Source organism: Sarcophilus harrisii, chromosome 2 (assembly GCF_902635505.1).
Source record: "Sarcophilus harrisii chromosome 2, mSarHar1.11, whole genome shotgun sequence".
NCBI classification, from domain to species: domain Eukaryota; kingdom Metazoa; phylum Chordata; class Mammalia; order Dasyuromorphia; family Dasyuridae; genus Sarcophilus; species Sarcophilus harrisii.
In genome coordinates, this window is record NC_045427.1 from 182,412,866 (window position 1) to 182,432,368 (window position 19,503).

Consider the following 19,503-nt stretch of genomic DNA (forward strand, 5'->3'; position numbering starts at 1 on the left):
ACAGCCAGCATTTCTAGTACAATATTGGATAATAGTGATTATAATGGACATCCTTGTTTCATCCCTTATCTTACTGAGAATGTATCCAACTTCTCTCCATTATAAATAATGCTTACTGTTGGTTTTAGATAAACACTGCTTATTATTTTAAAGAAACCTCCCTTTATCCTTATGTTCTCTAGTGTTTTTAATAAGAATGAATTCTGTGTTTTCTCAAAACCTTATTCTGCATCTATTGAGATTATTATATAAATTCTGTTGATTTTATTGATATGTTATGACAATAGTTTTCCTAATACTGAACCAGCCCTGGGTTCCTGGCATAAATCCCATTTGATAATAGTGTACTAACTTATTTATAAATTTTTTTCTCTTTGCTAATCTTTTATTTAAAATTTTTGAATCAATATTCATTAGGGAGATTGGTCTGTAATTTTCTTTCCCTTTGGTTTTTCATGGTTTTATATTGCTGTTATAGAAAGAATTTGGCAGGAATCCTTCTTTACAAATGTTAAGTCCAAACTAGCTCCTTGGAGGCCTCAGGATCAGCCAGAATCAGGATAAGTAAAAGTCCTTGGTCTTTAGGGGGAGAAGTGAAAGACTTAGGCAAATTGCCAGGAGTTTTGCCAAAGATCTCTTTTCAATTCTGGAGTCCAGAATCTCCACCTTTCTCCTCCTCATCCTGCTACCAACTGACTTTGGCCTATCTCACCCCACCCTCTAATCCCTGCCTAAGATTATCTTAACATCAAACATTGAGCAAGCATCAACAGTGAGAAGAGCCATTTATCCAAAACATATGCTAATAGAGTCATTGTCTCACGTGGAATAGTTAATCCAAAGTACTTGGTTGTCTGATTCAAGTATACCTTTTCATAGTTTCAGCCCTTTACAACCAAATAGTTTACATAGTATTGGAATTAAATTTTTTTTTTTAATGTTTGGCAGAATTCACTTGTAAATCCATCTGATCTGGGAGATTTTTCTTATGGAGTAGCATTGATATTTCTTCAATTTCTTTTTCTAAAATGTAAATTCTTAAATAATTTATTTCCTGTTCTGTTAATCTAAAAAAACAATATTTTTGTAAATATTATTCCAGTCTGGTTAGATTGTCAGACTTGCTGACAGATAGTTGGAGTTCCTAGCTCCTAATTATTGCTTTCATTTCTTTTTCATTGGTGATAATTTTACTGTTTTCATTTTTGATGCTGATAGATGTTTTTTTTTTCTTTCTCTAATCAAATTAACCAAAGATTTATCTACTTTGTTCATTTTTCTAAATCAACTCTTAATTTTATTAATCCAATTGTTTTCTTAGTTTCAATTTTATTGATTTCTCCTTTTTGTTTCAGAATGTCAAATTTGGTATTTAACTGGAGGTTAATTTCTTATTTTTCTAGATTTTTTTAGTACAGTGACCAATTCATTGACCTCTTTCTCTATTTTACTTATGTAACCATTTAGAGATATAAAATTGCCCCGAAGAAAAGCTTTTGCAGTATCCCACAAGTTTTGATATGTTGTCTCATAATTGTCCTTCTCTTGAATTAAATTATGGATTTTTCTGTCATTTGTTGTTTGACCTACCCATTCTTTAGAATTAGATTATTTAATTTCCAATTGGTTTTTAGTCTATCTTTCCCTGGCCCTTTATTGAAAATATCTTTTATTTCATCTTGGTCTGAAAAGGAAGCAATTATCATCTTTGCCTTTCTGCAGTTGATTGTGAGGTTTTTGTGCCATAATAAATGGTCAGTTTTTGTGTAGGTGCCATATACTGCCAAGAAAAATAGTGTATTCCTTTCTCTCCCTGTTCAGTTTGACCAAATATCTGTAATATGTAGTTTTTTCTAGAATTCCATTAACCTCCCTGTGATGTTATCTTCTTTTTCATAATATATAATTGTTCTCTGTGAGCAGGTTTCTTGGGGAGGTTTTCTGGAGGCAGCCTCATTTTTGGTTCAGATCAAAAATCACTTCGAATACAGCCAGCTGATAAAATCCAAACGTTTATTTTCTCCTTCCTTGATTCCAAGAGCTCTTGCATCTTGTCCTTGCTTCTGCCAGCTTCTGCCAGCTTCTGCTTCTAGTTCAACTCCGATCCCTGGCAATCTTCCTAACTGACTCTGACTGATTCACTGAAGCTCTTTTTATGCTTGGTGTAAAAGGTTGACTCCTCCTCCGAGAGTGGGATTATGGGAGGTGTGAATTCACAAAGTTACAAAGTTAATTTTGTGTATCTCCCATACTTGTGAACTCCAATGTGTGAGCTCTAATGTGTGACCTCTAATGTGTAAACTCTTAAAGGTGCAAACCCAAGCACACACAAGCATTGCTTCCATCAATTCCACTTAGTACCTTGTTTCAAGTTCTGGCCCATAACATCTCCTTGTAGGATCAGATCAATCATACTAAACCATGCTAAATTAGACAATTATTGTCTATCAAGTCTAATGACTTAACACTTTGTAAGGATTCCAGCACCTCCCTAGTTATTTTCTTGTTTATTTTGTGATTTAATTCTGAGGGGAGAAGTTTGAGATCACCCACTAATATAGCTTTCTATTTCTTCCTCTCACTGGCTTAACTTCTCTAGGAATTTGCATGCTCTACCATCTTGTGCATAGACATTTAGTGTCAATACTACTTCATTATTTATGGTATCCTTTTACAAGATGTATTTTCCTTCCTTATCTCTTTTAATTAGGTCTATTTTTGCTTTTGTTTTATCTGAGATCAGAATTGCTACCCCTGCTTTTTTTGTCTCACCTTAAGCCTAATAAATTCTGCTCCAGGCTTTTACCTTTACTCCAAATGTATCTCTCTGCTTCAAATGTGTTTCTTATTAACTACATATTGTAGGACTCTTTTTTTTAATCCACTCTGCTATTTGCTTCCATTTTATGGAAGAGTTTCATCCCATTCACATTCACAGTTATGATTAACAACTCTGTCTTTCTCTCAATTTCATTTTCTTCCCTGCATATACTTTTATTCTTTATTTTCACATTGTGCCTCCTCAGTAATGTTTAGTTTTTAACCCACTTCCCACTACCTGCCCTATCTTCTATCACCCCTCCCCCTTCTCTTACCCCTTTCTCTGAGTGTTTCTACCTCCCTTTTATTCAACCCCTCCCTTTTCTTTTTCTTTTTTCCTCCTACTTTTTTATAGGATAAGATAATTTCTATGCCCAACTATATGATTAAGTTATTCTCTCTTTCAGCCAAAACTGATGAGATCAAGCTTCAAACAATGCTTATCCTTCTCCCTTCTTTCCCTCTATTGTCATAATACTTTTTTTTCCTCTTCATGTTATCCAATTTATCCCATAGTATCTCCTCTTTCCTCTTCCCCAATACAATCATTTTCCCATCACTTACTATCTTTTTCTTTGATATTATCACATTGGAATCCATGCATAACCAATCCTTTGTCAGATACCTCCTCTAACTGCTCCAATAACAGATATAGTTCTCAAGAGTTATATGTATCATTTTTCCATCTAGGGATTTAAACAGTTTAACCATTCAATAATATATATTTTCCCCTGTTTACCTTTCTCTATTTCTTTTCAGTCCTGTTTCTGAATATCACATTTTCTGTTTAGTTCTTTTTTTTTTTTTCAACAGAAATGATTTAAAGTCTCTTACAGTCTAGGTGGGTAGTTAATTCTTGGTTGTAACTTCTGGTTCCTTACCTTCCTGAAAATGGTATTCTAAGCCTACTGATCCTTTATTGTAGATGCTGCCAGATCTTTAGTAAACCTGATGGTTGCTCCTCGATATTTGAATTGCTTTATTCTGGTATCTTGTAGTATTTTTTCCTTGAAATTATAGTCCTGTAGTTTTGCCACAGTGTTCCATTGGGTTTCTCCTTGTGTTTCTCTCTTTCCAAAGGTTATTTGATGGATTCTTTCAATGACTATTTCCCCCTCTGTATCAAGAATATCAAGGCAGTTTTCCTAGATGGTCTCTTGAAGAATGCTATCCAAACTCTTTTTTTGGTCATGGCCTTGACTTAGACCAATATTTTTTTTAACATTGTTCCTTCTGGATCTATTTTCCAGGGTGGCTATTTTTCCATTGACATATTTTACTTGTTCTTCCATTTTTTTCCCCTCTTTTTCAATTTGATTGATTCTTGATATTCCATAGAGTATTAGTTTTCATTTGTTTGATTCTAGTTTTTAATGTGTGATTTTCTTCAGTTAATTTTTATCTCTCTTTTTCAATTTGATCAATTCTACTTTTAAGGTGTTTTTTTTTTCCCCCCTGTAGATTTTTTTTTTTTTTTTTGCATTTGGCCAATTATATTTTTTTAAGGAATTGCCTTGTTTTTCAAAGCCATTGCTCTCTATTGTATACTTTTTCACATTTTTTCTTCTACCTCTCTTATTTGTATTTTAAAGTGTTTTATGAGCACTTCTAAGAAGGCTCTTTGGGCTTGAGGCCAATTCCTATCACTCTTTGAGATTTCCTCTATAGATATTGTGCCCTCATCTGAGTTGGTCTTTCTGATATCCATAGCATATCACCATAGCAGTTTTCTATGGTCAAAGTTCTTGTTTATTCCTTGATCATTTTCTTCCTTTTTCTTTTTATATTTGCTCTTTTTTTTTTCTTTTATGGTAAGGGGTAAAGAGGTGCTGTCCCAAGTTTCCTCTTCATCTCTGACCCTTGGCTTTGAGTACAGGGGCCCCTTGTATGTGGTGTTTTGCTCACAGCTTTGCAACTTCTCCAGGAAAGAGCCTAATTTCCCAGAATTTGCCTCCTGAATTGGTATTGGGGTTATCCCACTGGTCTGTTCTACTACTAAGTGGTGACTGAGAGTCTTAGTTGCTGATCTGTTGTAATTAAGAGCCTCTCACTTACTTTCTCAGATTCTGTTTGAGCTGGGATAAACACCTCTTTCACCCCAGTGAGACTGACTTTTCTTGAAGTCCTTCCAATATATCTTGAACTGGAGAAGGGTTTTATTCCATCATACTCTGTACAGTGGTTTGGTTTCATATAGTTTTCAAAGGAAAGTGGGAGAGCTTGTAAAGGTTCCTGGCTTCACTCCACCTTCTAGGTTCCATCCCCAGAAGTCCAATAAATTGTCTTTCAAAGAAAATTCATGATGGTACTTCCATCCTTTAATAAATTTAAACTAATGTTACTTTTTTGAAGTCTTAAATACTTTATGACTACAGTTTGGTTTTTAGTAATCTTCTATGGTTTATAAAGTTATTTAAAAAAAATATAAGCAATGAAGTATGCCATGTATATTGCAATTTTTTGTAATCACATCTTGGTTTCAACTAATTTAACATCTACTTTGTGCCTTGGTGGTAATATCAATCTCTATTGATCGTTTGCCTTTATCTATATGACTTCATGATTTGTATGTTACAAAAATTAATTTCCTAAAAATAAATCTATCCAAACACGCTTGGTTGGTTTTATAAAACATAGGAAGACTTGAATGGAATAATGAAGAATGAAATGAGAAGAACCAAGAAAATATTGTATACAGTAACAGCAATATTTTTTAAAGAACAATTGTGAAATGACTAAGCTATTCAAAGTATTATAAACATACAAATCAGTTGAAAATGACCTATGAAAAAAGATACTATCCACCTCCTGAGGAAAAAAAAAGACATGATAAATAGAATTATGCAGTGTGTGTGTGTGTCTGTGTGTATGTGTGTGTGTGTGTGTGTGTGTGTGTGTGTGTGTGTGTGTGATACTGGCCTTCTGTAGTGCAGAGTGGGAAAGGAAGACAGAATGAAATGTCAAATATAACAAAAATGAATTTGATTTAATTTTTAATATGATGGCTTTGAAAATTATGTCTTATAAGAACCCCTTTGCACTGACATTCTGTATCTTCATATTAGAAATGCCCACTGGACTTGAAATATATTCAGAGCAATTCATTACTTTAAGGAAGGTAAAGAAACAGAAAGACAATATCAAAAAGAACAAATTATCATGACAAGCTGCTTCTTTGTAGAGGGTAGCAAAGTTGAAAGAATTAATCATGAAATCTGAAGAAAAGTAAAGTTTCAAGTTTTTCTTGAAATGACAGCATTATATCTGTTATTGATTTTAGTGTATGATGAATACTCAAAATGTCAAATATTTCACCATTTACATGTTTAAAGCACAGAAATATATGCTAAACAGTTTCAGTTTATGTACATAACTTTAAAAACCATATGTAAATTGAGTATGAATTTCCATTTTAAATTATTCATATCACAGATAATTTATCATAACTGGAGTGCTTATATTATATATAAATCAGCATTAATTTTTTTTCTGTATGGAATTAACAGATTTTCTTAGAAGATGAGGGTCACATATGAATTAGTTATTCTTCCATTGATAAAAATGTGAATTTGATTATATGTAGTGATTTTCATCTCTTTATTCCAAATTTTGCATCATTTAATTATAACATATAGTACAGGATGAAAAATTATTTTAGGAAAGAAATTCTAACTATGACTTAAGTCGCATAAACATCAATAATAAGAAAACATAAAGTGACACAGGAAATTAGTGTGAGAAAATTATACCTTTTTTAAACTTTATGAAATGAAAAAAGCAGGCAGCAAAATATATAAAATTCACATTATCTTTCAGTATATTCTAAGATAAAATATTATTCAAGATGAATGAGAAATTCCAAAAACACTACAAAAATGTTGATTCATTGATTGAATCCAAATCTATTAAGCTTTTCATTTTCATAAAAAAAAAAATCTTAGTTTTTTAATGTTACATATGGAAATATTCTTGTTTCTGAATTCAGAATTCTGGTTATTTCCAAAAGTTTTAGCCCAAGAATTAGTATACATACTACAAATTATGAGATAATATGATTGCCATATAAATTTATCTACACTCATTTTGTCAGTGCCAACACAATTCAGACTTATACATTTATAATCCATTTACATCATTTCTTACATCATCACTTACAAGGCAAATAAAATGTTGATTCACTTAAACATTTTTTTTTCTAGTTCTAGATACTTCAGCTAGATCTTTTATTTTTATTTTTATTTTTAAACTTGTATAACATAACAGATAGACTATTAATTTTTTTTGCAAAATTTTAAAGACAAAACACTATATTCATATGAAAATTTGCTTTAAATAATTATTAATTGGAGAAACGAAAGTTAAAATAACTTTATCATTTTTCACTTATCAGATTGACAAAAATCCAAGGAGAAAACAACAAATGCAGAACATGTGGAAAAATTGGGCCACTAATTCATCACTGGCATAATTGTGAACTGATCCCCCAATTTTGAAAAGTAATATGGAATTATTCCCAAAGTATTATTAAATTGCCCATTTTCCCAGCAATATCACTACTCAGTGTGTTTCCAAAGATGATTATGAGAAAAAAAGAAAATTTCTAAAATTAAATTAAAATTTCTAAAATATTTATATTCTCTTTGTGGTGAAAATAAGTGGAAATTGAAAAAATGTCTGTCAGTTGGGGAATGGCTGAACAACTTGTGGTATATGATTGTGATGGAAGATTACCATGGTATAAGCAATGATGAGCTGATGCAAATGATATATGTATGAAATAATGAAAAACAAAATGAGCAGATCCAAAAGAATATAGTATATAATATTGTTTTAAGAACAACTTTGAATGAATTTGTCATTTTAACTATTATAAATATCCAAATTAGCTACAAAGGACATATGAAGGATCCAGAGAAAAAACAGATAAATAGAAGTATAAATAGAATGATTATTTTTCTTTTTTCTTCTTTTTTGTTCTTCTTTGTTTTCTTCTATTTCTTTTCTCTCTTTCTATCTATATAATACATATATGTGATATAGATAATATGTTATACACATATTTGCATATTTGTTTCTAATATTAGCCATGTCTAGGGGAGAGAGAAGAAAAAAAATTGCATGATAACTTCATCATGTATTTTAAATTAATAGCAACTTGCAATAATATATTTGCAATTTCTTGGGCAATCGTCTTTTTATTATACTTTGTTATTAATTAAATAAATTAAGTTTAAATAAGTTAAATTTTGAAAAAAAAGAAAAGTAAAAAATTTAGTTAGTCACCAGTTAATTAGTGCAATCTTCCCTATAACTATTTTTAGTAATTTAATGAGGGAAGGCATACTAGAAAATATTAATTAGCAAATATTTAGGATTTTGAGGTGGCGGATATTTAGTTTATAATCAAAAGAGTGTTCGCTGGGTGATATGTATAAGTTTTTATTTGAACAAACACACTAAATTCTGCCTCTTATGGCTATTGCCATGCTTCCTTAAGACTTTATTAGATCTTAAAAGCATTCCTGGTTAGGAATGAGCTTAGAAGCTCCTAAAATTGTAGAAATTTCTTTTTAATCACTTCAACATGAACTAAGAAAAATCTGTGGTCACTTTTGGACTAATTTTTTCTTCCTTCATTATCAAATTCTATATTTTAAGTTCTAGACTAAAATAATGATAAATGACTATTGCTTAATAGTAGTTTTACATAATAGAAAAGTCAGTAAGAATTTAAAGAAACATGCATCTCCTTGGAGGCCTTGATGACTAAGAGTTTTGAATAGCTAGCAACCTGCCTTTTCCATGATATTTTTGTAGGTAAAGGAGAAAAGAGATTTACCCCAGGAAGAAATCTAGAGAAGAATGGAGGATGAAGTAACAAAAAGACAATGGGCTGACTTTTAAATTTCAGTGTCCGCTGTACTGCTAATTTCCAGTCAGATCTCTGTTCAAGTTGCCCTTTGCTAACCATCCATCTTATCATGTCTCTATCATCTTGATACTTGTTTTGCCACAAGACTTCAGCTCTATTTATTTTCCCTGCTTTTTGTCAAAGGAACCCTTAAGTTCTCTGCAGGAGAAACAAGGTGGACCAGTTTGAATCAGAGTACTCCTTTTCTTTTATCTGAATGATTTGTCTGTTGAAGTATGTTTTTTTTCAAGGTCAAAAATGTACATACTTAGGGAATTCAGTAACACCCACCTTATTTGCATGCCAATGATCCATAAAAACTCCATGGTGTGGGTGGAGGGAAATGTTGATTTATTGATTTTTTAAAAAGATAAGTCATAATATCTGGACATGCCTATTTTAGAAGCTCAATTGTATGTTTTTTAGATAAATCATACACACGCCTCAAAGATTATAAGCTAGCATTAACAACTATGGCTAAAAGTAGAAAAGAAACATTCATTATCAATTTAATATATAGAAAAGATGCATTACTGTCTCAGAAATACAGTTTCCTGATATCTAGAATTTCTTTTTTATAAAAAAATTATAATAAATGTTATAAGTAACTAAGTATTATTACAGATATTTACTTAAGATCTTGCAAGTTACAAAGGGACTAAAATGTCTTCTGATCCTATTTTCTTGTTTTCAAATTGAAGCCTGTGAGGCCTAAAACACTTAAGACACATGCTTGAGGTAACATGTGTTGTAAACAGAACAACTGAAATTAATCTTCTCTCTATTTTGCACTTCACCACCCCTTTAATTTAAAAAGAGGGGAAATAATATTTCTCCTCAAATTTTCTCATGAATTACATTTTTTTTCATCATAATATACTAATGGAACATAAGCTTCTTGAGATCAGTGACTTTATTTCATTCTTACTATCATACATATAGTTTATATTTATATATAATAAAAGCTGAATTTCATTGAATTTATTTTTGGAGAGAATCATATTTTTTCTTTCATTATTGATTCCTTCCGGGCTCTCCAAGGTCTCAATACTCCAAAGGTAACTATCAACCCCAAAAGAGTGGGAGGAAGACTAGATATAATTTTATGTGATTGGTCCTTTTGTGATGGTAAAGTAGCTTTTTTTTGTCACATTGACAGGTACATCTATTACGAAATGCTGGCGATGAAGTTACCATCACTGTTCAGTATTTAAGGGAAGCTCCATCATTTCTGAAGCTCCCATTAGGTAAGAAGAAAAGGGGGAAATCAAAGGATAAAGCTGGAATTCCCTTCCTGCTAAATTTATGCAAATGAAGTAGCACTTACAGGAATATAAATCTTTTATGTCATCATACGTTGGAAAGAAAGGATTTGTTTTTAATACTTTAGCAATATAGTGTTTCTATATTCTTGAGATGGTCTGCATCCTAAATTATCCTATGACTAATCTTTTAAATTAAACCAATAGCAAATGTGCCACTTTGTTTATTTTCTTTTCTTAGACTTACCAGTGATACTTGCTTGCATTCTTTTTTCATATTAGGAACACTCTAGATCAAAATAGTTGATTAAATGATTATTCTAGGGCTATCTGATTTTTCCCTGAAACCTATATGAATATTTCCTCTGCTTCCACAGATTGAATTCTGCCCATGCCTTAGTAGATTATTTAATGAAAACTGTTAACAAAATCATCAATATATGTATAGTAATCCCCCTCTTTGTAAACACTAGGGATATAGAGAAGAGACTCAAATCAAACCTAGTCCTCAAGGAAGCCACAATCAAATGGGGGAGGGCAAGAACATCCCAGGAATTATTTTGCTGTACATGTGACCCTTCTCTAGCCAAGTTTTGTTCTCTGGACACCATGCTGTGATCATGGTCCTAAAGTTTTGAGGGGAAACTCTGGCAATCCCTACAAAGCTAAAAAGACTGCTAATTAATTCCTGAAAACTTCCAGCTAAAGGCTAGAGGTCTGACATTCTGAAAAATGCTGAAATTTATGATGTAAGCAAAAAATTACTTATACCTTAGTTTTATAGATCAGACAGTGGTTAATGGATTTGTTTTTCTCAGAAACATGATATTGATAAAATGTTTTTAAAATTTTCCTAATTATATTCCTAAAAACATTCCTAATATCAACTAATTACATATTTTTCTAAAATGCATTACTTCTTTCAAGGCAGAATAGCAGAAGAAATTGATTGAGGAAATTAAGCAATATGTATGTTTGCAAACAAAGTGAAAATAAAAGATGATTCAAAGTTTTAAGGTTTTTGAAATAGATGACATTTCTTAGGATAGAAATTGTCCCTAATTAATAAATAGATAAAGGTATATAGAGACACCTGGGCTATTCCCTCTCCCTCAATTCAATAATAAATATTTATTAAGCATCTACTTGTGAGGGATGTAGAAGACCCTTACCCAAAATGATTACTCAGAGATCACTCAGTAGAAAGCAGAAAAGTTGTTTATTGAAAACCTCTGGAGGATGAGCTGTCCCATCACGAGATAAGAGAGAGAAAGCTCACGGTAAGAGGGCTAAAGAAGTAGTAAAAATACATAGCTTTTATATAAGAAATTACATCACAAATAAGAGAGCATTGAGAAGGGGAGGGGGAGGCATCTAATTGGTTGTTGGTATTTGGGGAGATTATAATGAAAGGTTTCTGTTTCTATGAAATCTCCTGATTTCTAGGAAACAGAAAATCAGGCCTTCAGGCTTAATCAAGCAGATAGTGGTCCAGCTAATAGACTAAATATCAATAAATGTCAAATACCAATAAATGTCATCAGCTCAGGTTAAGTAAATATGTTTCTAGCTGGCCAAGGCTCAAGTAGATATGAGCCTGCACATATTATACAGGTCATAGGGAAACACAGAAATAATAAAATGCAGAAAAAGAATTCATACATTCCTGTAAATTCTTCACCTATCTCTCTATCCCCCACATACTCTATGCAAAGCACTATGATAGGGACTGGAAATAACAATACAAGGAATAAAGCTAATACAATTTATAACAGATCCATATATCCAGCTTTAATCTGTAATGAATCTGTAATAAAATATATTGTAACTTGAAATGAAATGAAAAGAATTAGAATAAGGGAAATCTTGAGTTTCAATCATATCTTAAGAATACTAGCTATGTGATGATAATTGAATTAACTCTACTGAACCCCAGTTTCTTGTCATGTAAAAAATGGAGCATTGATATATGTAGGACATTGCAGGGTAGTTGTTGTTATCAATAGATATGATGTATTTTAATTTTATATACTTTGCAAAAAGAAACTATACAAATGGCAATAGTCTTTTATTATTATTTTCCCAGTAAAGAGTTAAAATGAAAAGAGACAATTAAACTTATTTATGCTTGAGCTGACAATATTTGTAGTTTGAATGAAATGGAAGTGTCAGCCTAAAGGAAAATTTAAAATAATAATAATAATAATAATAAGAGTTTTATTAATCCTAGTCCCTCCCAGTTACTAATTTCTTGCCCTCTAAGCCATTCAAATTAATCACAAATATTTAAACTTTAATTATGTGCTAGGTGCTATGATGACACTGGAGACATGTGAAATAAACAGTCCCTGATTACAATGAACTTGCATTTTAATGAGGGAAGGTATTATGTGCACATAAATATATATACTACATATGATATTTATATAGATAGATATAACATAAGGTTGAAAGCTAGATGAGAATGAATAGCCCCAGTTCTAGAATTAAGGAGACATAACTTTAAATCTGGGCTCCAATACTTAGTAGTCATATAATCCTGGGCAAAACTCTGAACACTGTTGGCCTCAGTTTCCTCATCTGTACAATGAGCTGGAGTAGGAAATGGCCAACCACTCCAGTATCTTTGCCAAAAAATACCCAAAAAACTAAATGTGCTTACAGATAGTCAGATGTGAGTGAAACAAATGTACCAGAAAACAAGAAAAAGTTAAATGTGAATAAATATAAAATAGTTAAATACAAGATAGTTTTGAAATGGAAGGTAATAATAGTACAGAGAATAAGATAATTGGTTTCTCATGATTTACATTTCTTTTAGGTTGATACTAAGGCCATATTTCCTTTACTCCATATTTAATTTGTACCTATATTCTTATTTATATTTTCTGTCTCTCCCCTTAGGGAAAAAAAAGCTTCTTGAGGACAGGGACTATTTTGCTTTTTGTCTATATTCTCAGAATTTAACATATTTCCTGAAACATTTCAAGTGCTAAACAAATGGTTTTTGATTGACTAATAAGCATACTACTACTCATCAGTAGAGCTGTGTTGAAAAATCAAGAAATCCAATCCAAATATTAAAAGATAAAGACATTTAAAATGCCTGTGTCCTCTTAAATATAGCATTGAAGCATTTTTTAGCTTTGTGAACCTTTCTCTAACTTAAAGAAAATTGAATACAAATTCATCAAGAGAAATTGCTGTCTTTTCTCAAGTTTTATTGAAAGTCTTGAAAGATTGTAAGCAAAAAAGACTTAATGAGTTGAAATAATTGGGAAAATAGTTCAAAGGCTTTGGTAACTATAAACGTTAAGCTGTGTTTTGTAAGTTCATAAATATTTTAACCAGTAAATAAAATGAGTTAGTATATTTTCCAGAATCATTTTTTCTAGAATATTACCAGAAATACAAGTAATCTAGATCAAAAATGTAAATAAAGCTAACAAAAGGTCCTAGGTTCATAGATTTAGAGCTAGAAGGGATGTCATATAATCCAATTCCCTCATTTTTCAGATAAGAAAACTGAGTTGCAAGAAGTGTAGATAAAGATTAATCAACAATCACTTGCTCACAGTGACACAGTCTCACAGGGACTTAAACCTTTGACTTCTTATTCCAGTATTCTTTCCACTGTTATGTTTTCTTTCTAATATCAAGTGTGTTTGTGTATTCTGTTAAATTAGTCAGCAAGCATTTACAATGTATCAAGATAGGTTGGGGAAAGAAGAGGGAAAATCATGGGTTCATTTTTGTAGGGGAAAATGATATTCATATGGGGTTTCTTAGGTTCCTTCTTAGAGGAAAATTGTATTATGAGAGTTTGGTGGAATGGGGGTGGAAAGAATCAGAATTTGTGGATGAGGCAGATTTGCTCTGATATCCCTCGCTCTGTGAGGTGGCCTTGCATAAAGAGGTTTGCTCTTGGGTTTGGACAAAATTGCATGGCTTTTTAAAATATTTCCCCCTAATTTTGGTGATCAGGAAGTGGGCCAAGGCAAGCAATCATCATAATGAGGAGTGTTAGGAAGAAATAGACTTATTTTACCACTAGAATGAATGCCATTTCTAAAAGCATAATTAAAAGTTGAAATTTGAAAAACAATATTGAAAAGAGGGAAGAGCTGAAGCTTGGAGATTTAAATAACTATGACATCAATTAGAACCAATACATGGTTTCTGTTCTGTTCTTATAATATAGTATCTTTTGAAGTTCAGTACAGTCCTACATGTCCCACAATACTTTCTGGCACTTTTTTTTTTTTATTTTTATGTTCTTGGAATTCCTTAATCATTTTTTAGAATACTGGTTAAGTTGATAGATGAGGACTCTTCTGTTTTTATTCTTGATGTGATCTGAAGTTATTTTAGTGTTTTCTACATTGCTAAAGTTTGTTATACAAGTGGATGAGAAAGTGAAAGAAGGAACATGTATTATCTAAAGAACATATTTGTTCATCATCTGTCATCATTAATCAATGCATACAACCCATCCATGTAGTTAATCTGAGTACTGTTTTTCCTTGGACCTGAATTTTATTCTGCTTAATAATCTCATAATTGCCAAATTAGTTATTTGGTTTTGTCATCCATAGTTTGGGGGAAGCTGCTTCTGCTCCAAAGTCATCCAGATCTCAACCTTTCCTTGGAAGGGAAAGTGAAAAAATTCTCAGGATAACTAGTTATCTATAAGTTTCTACTGCCTTATGAAAAGAAAGGTAACTAAGCAACATAAATGATTGTTAGAAGGAGAATTAAGATTAAAGGATTAAAAATGGAAAGGAATCTTAGAGAAGATTTAGTCCAGCTCCCACTACAAATAACAAAATAAGGGCCAAAAGGATATGTGATTTGCCTATCAAATACAGGTATAGCCTTAGCCACATGGTAGATCAATTCTAGTTTGTACACTTAAACAATAGAATCAAGCCTACAGGGCCAGAATTAGTAATTCAGACAAACAAATATCTTCTACTCAATTCAAAGTATTTTTGTTTTTGCCTGAACAACTTAAAAGAATTGTGTGTGTGTGTGTGTGTGTGTGTGTGTGTGTGTGTGTGTGTGAATTGACTTAGAAATCTAGTTGTAGAAATCTACCCAGGTAAACAATTAAAGTAGATTATTTGGGGAAAATTTAAGAAATTATAAAGATAAATCTCCCTGACTGAGGAAAACAACCTGATCTATTGTTTTTAAATGTATGGTATTATAACAGAATGAACATCTAGGTGGCACAATGAATAGCGGAACAAGCCTAGAGTCAGGAAGATCTGAGTTTATATATAATCTCAGAAATTCACTTAGTGTAACTGCAATATATTGGTAACTCACTTAATCCTATTTGCCTCAAGTTCTCATCTGTAAAATGAGTTTAAGAAGGAAATATATGTTTTATATGTTTTATATTTTTCAGAACTTAATTCTGATGTTAATGAAAGCAATCCATTCCATGTCACAAAAGTAATTTGTGTTGAATTTGTTTTGTTTTATAATTTGCTATTATAGCAAAAAAAAAAAAAAAAAAGTGCCTCAGGCACTTAAAATTTTTGATCTAAAAATATTCATAGGATCATACATTGAAAGCTGTGGGGGAACTTAATAGTCATTTTAACAAATCCTCAGGTATCATAAAGGAGGAAACTGAAGGCAGGGAGGGACTGACCCAAGGTAATATCTATATTATATCAAGGCTAGAATCTTTATATAAATGCTCTGAGTTACAAAACCCAACAATCTTTCTGCTATTCTTTTGTAATGCAGTCTTTATGAGTTCTAAATTATAAGCTCTACAACAAAGTTATCTTATACCAATTCAAACCTCCAAATCCATTTCTCTTTTGTGAAGTTTCTGAAAGAAGTGACCTTTACCCTTATCCAGCAGATCAGAGAGCGATGAACTAAACATAAAAGCACACACATGACTGGCCAAAATTGACAATAACATGAATACTCACCAATTTATTTCTTTACTTAGCTGCTTTTATTGAATGTTTTCTGTGGACACACAATTGCACTTGACCTTGGATGTGCCTAGAGAAGGGAGATAAGGAATATAAAAGACCTAAAAAGCATAGTACTTAAGGTAGGAAAATAGACAAAACAAAATTGACTGTGAAGAAGAGTTAGTGGTACTTGAAGGACTCTTGTGGCTAATGTTCCAAAAGCATCATTAAGTTGGTCAAATAAGTTTATTTAAGAAGAGATGAGTTTTAAAATATGTCTTTTGTGGTTATAAAAAAGGGATACTGTTCTGGCTGGCCATTTTACCTTTTTTGTTGTTTGAGATATGAGTGGAATGGATAAGAATAGGAGAGGTCCGTCTTTTCAGGTACTCTCAATTTATCTTTTACTAGTTATGTTCTAAAGCTGAGAATGGCCAATAACATTCGTCTTTACCTTATCAGTCTTCAGCATTTTATTCTTCCTTTCAGGCTCTCAAATTCTTCTTAGAAGCACCTTCTCTGGTAGTATACAGAGAATCACAGAATTTAGTGTTAGAAAGGAACCTAAAACACATCTAGTCTTATCTCAAAGCTGATTAAAAATCCATTTTGCCACAACACCATTGAGTCTTTCTTTGTCTTATTGAAGTCCATTACTTTCCAAGCACAACCCTAATACCCCAATGGAAACATTCTAGGTCCTTAAACCCCCCCCACACACACAGATTTCTGACTGTCCTTTCAGACTTTTAGCTCTGCTTCTGGTTCAACCTCCACAATTATTTAAAGAAATGGAGAGCATTCAACAGAGAAAAAAAACACCAAAAACAACCAAGCATCATAGCTGCAGCAATGAGGTTTCCTGTGGGAGAGGGAGAAGATAATATAAGCTTTTTGTTTTAGTTCATCACTTCATTTATGTTCCTTTCTTTGTTATCCCATGGGCTATTTATTGCATGCCAGGCTCTTATATCCTCTTCTGGTTTTCAAAAACTGTCTGAGTCCATGTTCATTGCTTCTATGATACTATCTCACTCTCTATTCTCTCCTTTTCTTTCTATCTTTTCCAGGATCAGAGTCCTTTCCAATGAATCATATCTTTTTATTATGTAACTAAAGCATTTAACTGTCAGCTTCAGTATTTGACCTTCCAGTGAATAGTATGAATTAATTTTTATGTATGTTGATTGATTTTATCTCCTTGATGTCCAAGGGACTCCCAAAAATCTTTTTAGCACCAAAATTCAAAAGCTTTGATTCCATGGCACTCAACTTTTCTTGTCGTTCAACTGTCACAGCCATACATTACTACAGGAAAAACTATAGATCTGACTACATGAACTTTTGGCAAGATGAGGTCTTTGCTTTTTAGTATGTTGTCCTTATTTGCCATCAACTTTCCTTCTAAATAGCAATCATCTTCTAATTTCATGGCTGCTGTCACTGCCTGCAGTGATCTTTGAGCCCAAGAATATAACATCTATTACTGTTTCCATTCCTTCTCCCTCAATTTTCTTTCTTTTTTTATTTTTCTTTTGCTGAGACAATTGGGGTTAAGTGACTTGCCCAAGGGCACATAACTAGGAAGTGTTAAGGTTTGAGGTCACATTTGAACTCAGGTCCTCCTGACTTCAGAGCTGGTGCTCTCTTCACTGTACCACCTGGCTGCCCCTCTCCTTCAATTTTCTTGGAAGTGATGGGACCAGTTCTTGAGATCTTAGTTTTCTTTTTTTATTATTTGTTTCCTTTTTCTATGTTAAGTTTCAAGTCACCTTTTACATTCTCCTCTTTCACCTTCATCATGTACTAGGCAGGTTAATCTTCTACAATTGATTCTTTCATGCTCTCCCAATAGACATTTATGGGATAACAAAGGCTAATATCCAGCCACCCAGGATACTAAGAGTTATTGTGAAACAGTGACATTCAGATCATTCTTCTACAAGAATGTAGTGTACTCCCTAGGTTTCTGATTTTGTTCCTAGCCCAGTGCCCAAAGCCATGGCAAGGGAATCAACCCTTGTGGAGATAAGATCAAGAAAGTACTTATGGAACTACTGCAATCTTTGACTCCTTAGTAATCATATCTACTAAAGACTCACAGTCTGTGGCATTGTCAAAGGGTTGCAATCAGAAACTGAATGAAAGAGTAGTTATTCCCATATGTTTGTCTGCTATACCATAAGGGCTAATTAGCCTTTCTTCTGGCTTGAATTTAAAACTTCTCTTGGGATAGTAGGTCTTTGAGTGCAGGAACTACCTTACTGCTAGAAATTACTTAATATTCATTCATCAATTTATTCATCCATCAACATCCCAGGGAGTGGTAGTTGTAAGAGCCTAAATCCAGAAGGTATTAAATATATGTAACAGAGTGGTGGAATGAAAATTGGATTTGAAATCAGAAGACATGAGTTTGAATCTCATCCCTTTTATTACCAGTTATATGATCCTAAGCACTTTTTTTTTAAATTTAAGGCTATTGGACTGCTTTACAATAAATTCTTTTTTAGCTTTTAATTTTAAGATTCATGGTACCCAAATAAGTCACAGAGGATAATTAATATAATAAAAAAATTGACATCAATTTTCCTTTCGTTATGGAATACTGTTCTTATTTGAAGAATTAATACTATGTTTTTGGCCATATTTTACTCTGTTTTCTCAAACTAGAGGTTAGCAATAATTTTCTCTCCTCTGGTTTTCAGGGTCTCCAGGACCATCTAGTGATCACAGCAGTGGGGCTTCTTCACCTCTCTTTGATAGTGGTTTACATTTAAATGGAAACTCTACCAACACAGTAAGCATGTTTATTGTTAATGAGCTTTATTTTAACTAGTTCCTTCCACAAAATATGCATTAAGTGTCTGATGCTGTAGCATCAAAATACTATGCCTTCTTCTGGGGAAATACAAAGATGTAGGAGGTTGCAGAATACTGAGTGATATAGGACAGAGAAGCAAATAGCAATAATAAGAAAAATAGCATGTTAAAAGTATAACAGGAATAAATCTGAGACTAGAAAGGAATGTCCACTTCTAACTGAGAGATAAGATTTCATGGACATCTCATCTATAAAAAGAAAAAAAATTAGCTACATCAGAGGTATCAAATTCAAAAGAAATGAAGGTTATTAATCCATAGCTAAGGATTCCCACAGGCCACACATTGACAGTTTTAAAATGTGATATTTTTGTATCTCTATTTATTTTGCTAAATATTTCCCAATTTCATTTTAATCCAGTTCAAGGTGCACTTAGGAGTTTTGCAGCCTATATATTTAATACCTTTGAACTAGATGGTCTTTAAGTTTGCTTGAAGTTCTAAATCTATTATTCTTGAACTGAATGTTTATGAATAAGTAAAATTTCAATAGGTAGACTGTGCAGAAAAGGGATTCTGGGTAAAAAATGGCATTCTAGTTTTAGGGAAGGACTTGAGCAAATACATAGAAGAGGCAATACATGAAAACAACATTTTAACAATAAAAGAATCAAAAGATAGTTCATGAGGACACCTACATTTTTAATAGCAAAATTTCAACAACTAGTCCAGAGATTGGCAAACT

At 32.3% G+C, this 19,503-nt stretch overlaps 1 protein-coding gene across 2 annotated transcripts in view; it reads left to right on the forward strand.

Moving 5' to 3' along the window:
• SNTG2 (syntrophin gamma 2) overlaps window positions 1-19,503 on the forward strand; it is a 628,864-nt gene that overhangs the window by 308,255 nt on the left and 301,106 nt on the right. For both annotated transcript variants that reach the window (XM_031951163.1, XM_031951164.1), the window contains 2 exons: window positions 9,891-9,978; window positions 18,644-18,735. In XM_031951163.1, coding sequence (XP_031807023.1) covers window positions 9,891-9,978; window positions 18,644-18,735 — 180 coding nt within the window. The remainder of the gene's footprint in view (window positions 1-9,890; window positions 9,979-18,643; window positions 18,736-19,503) is intronic.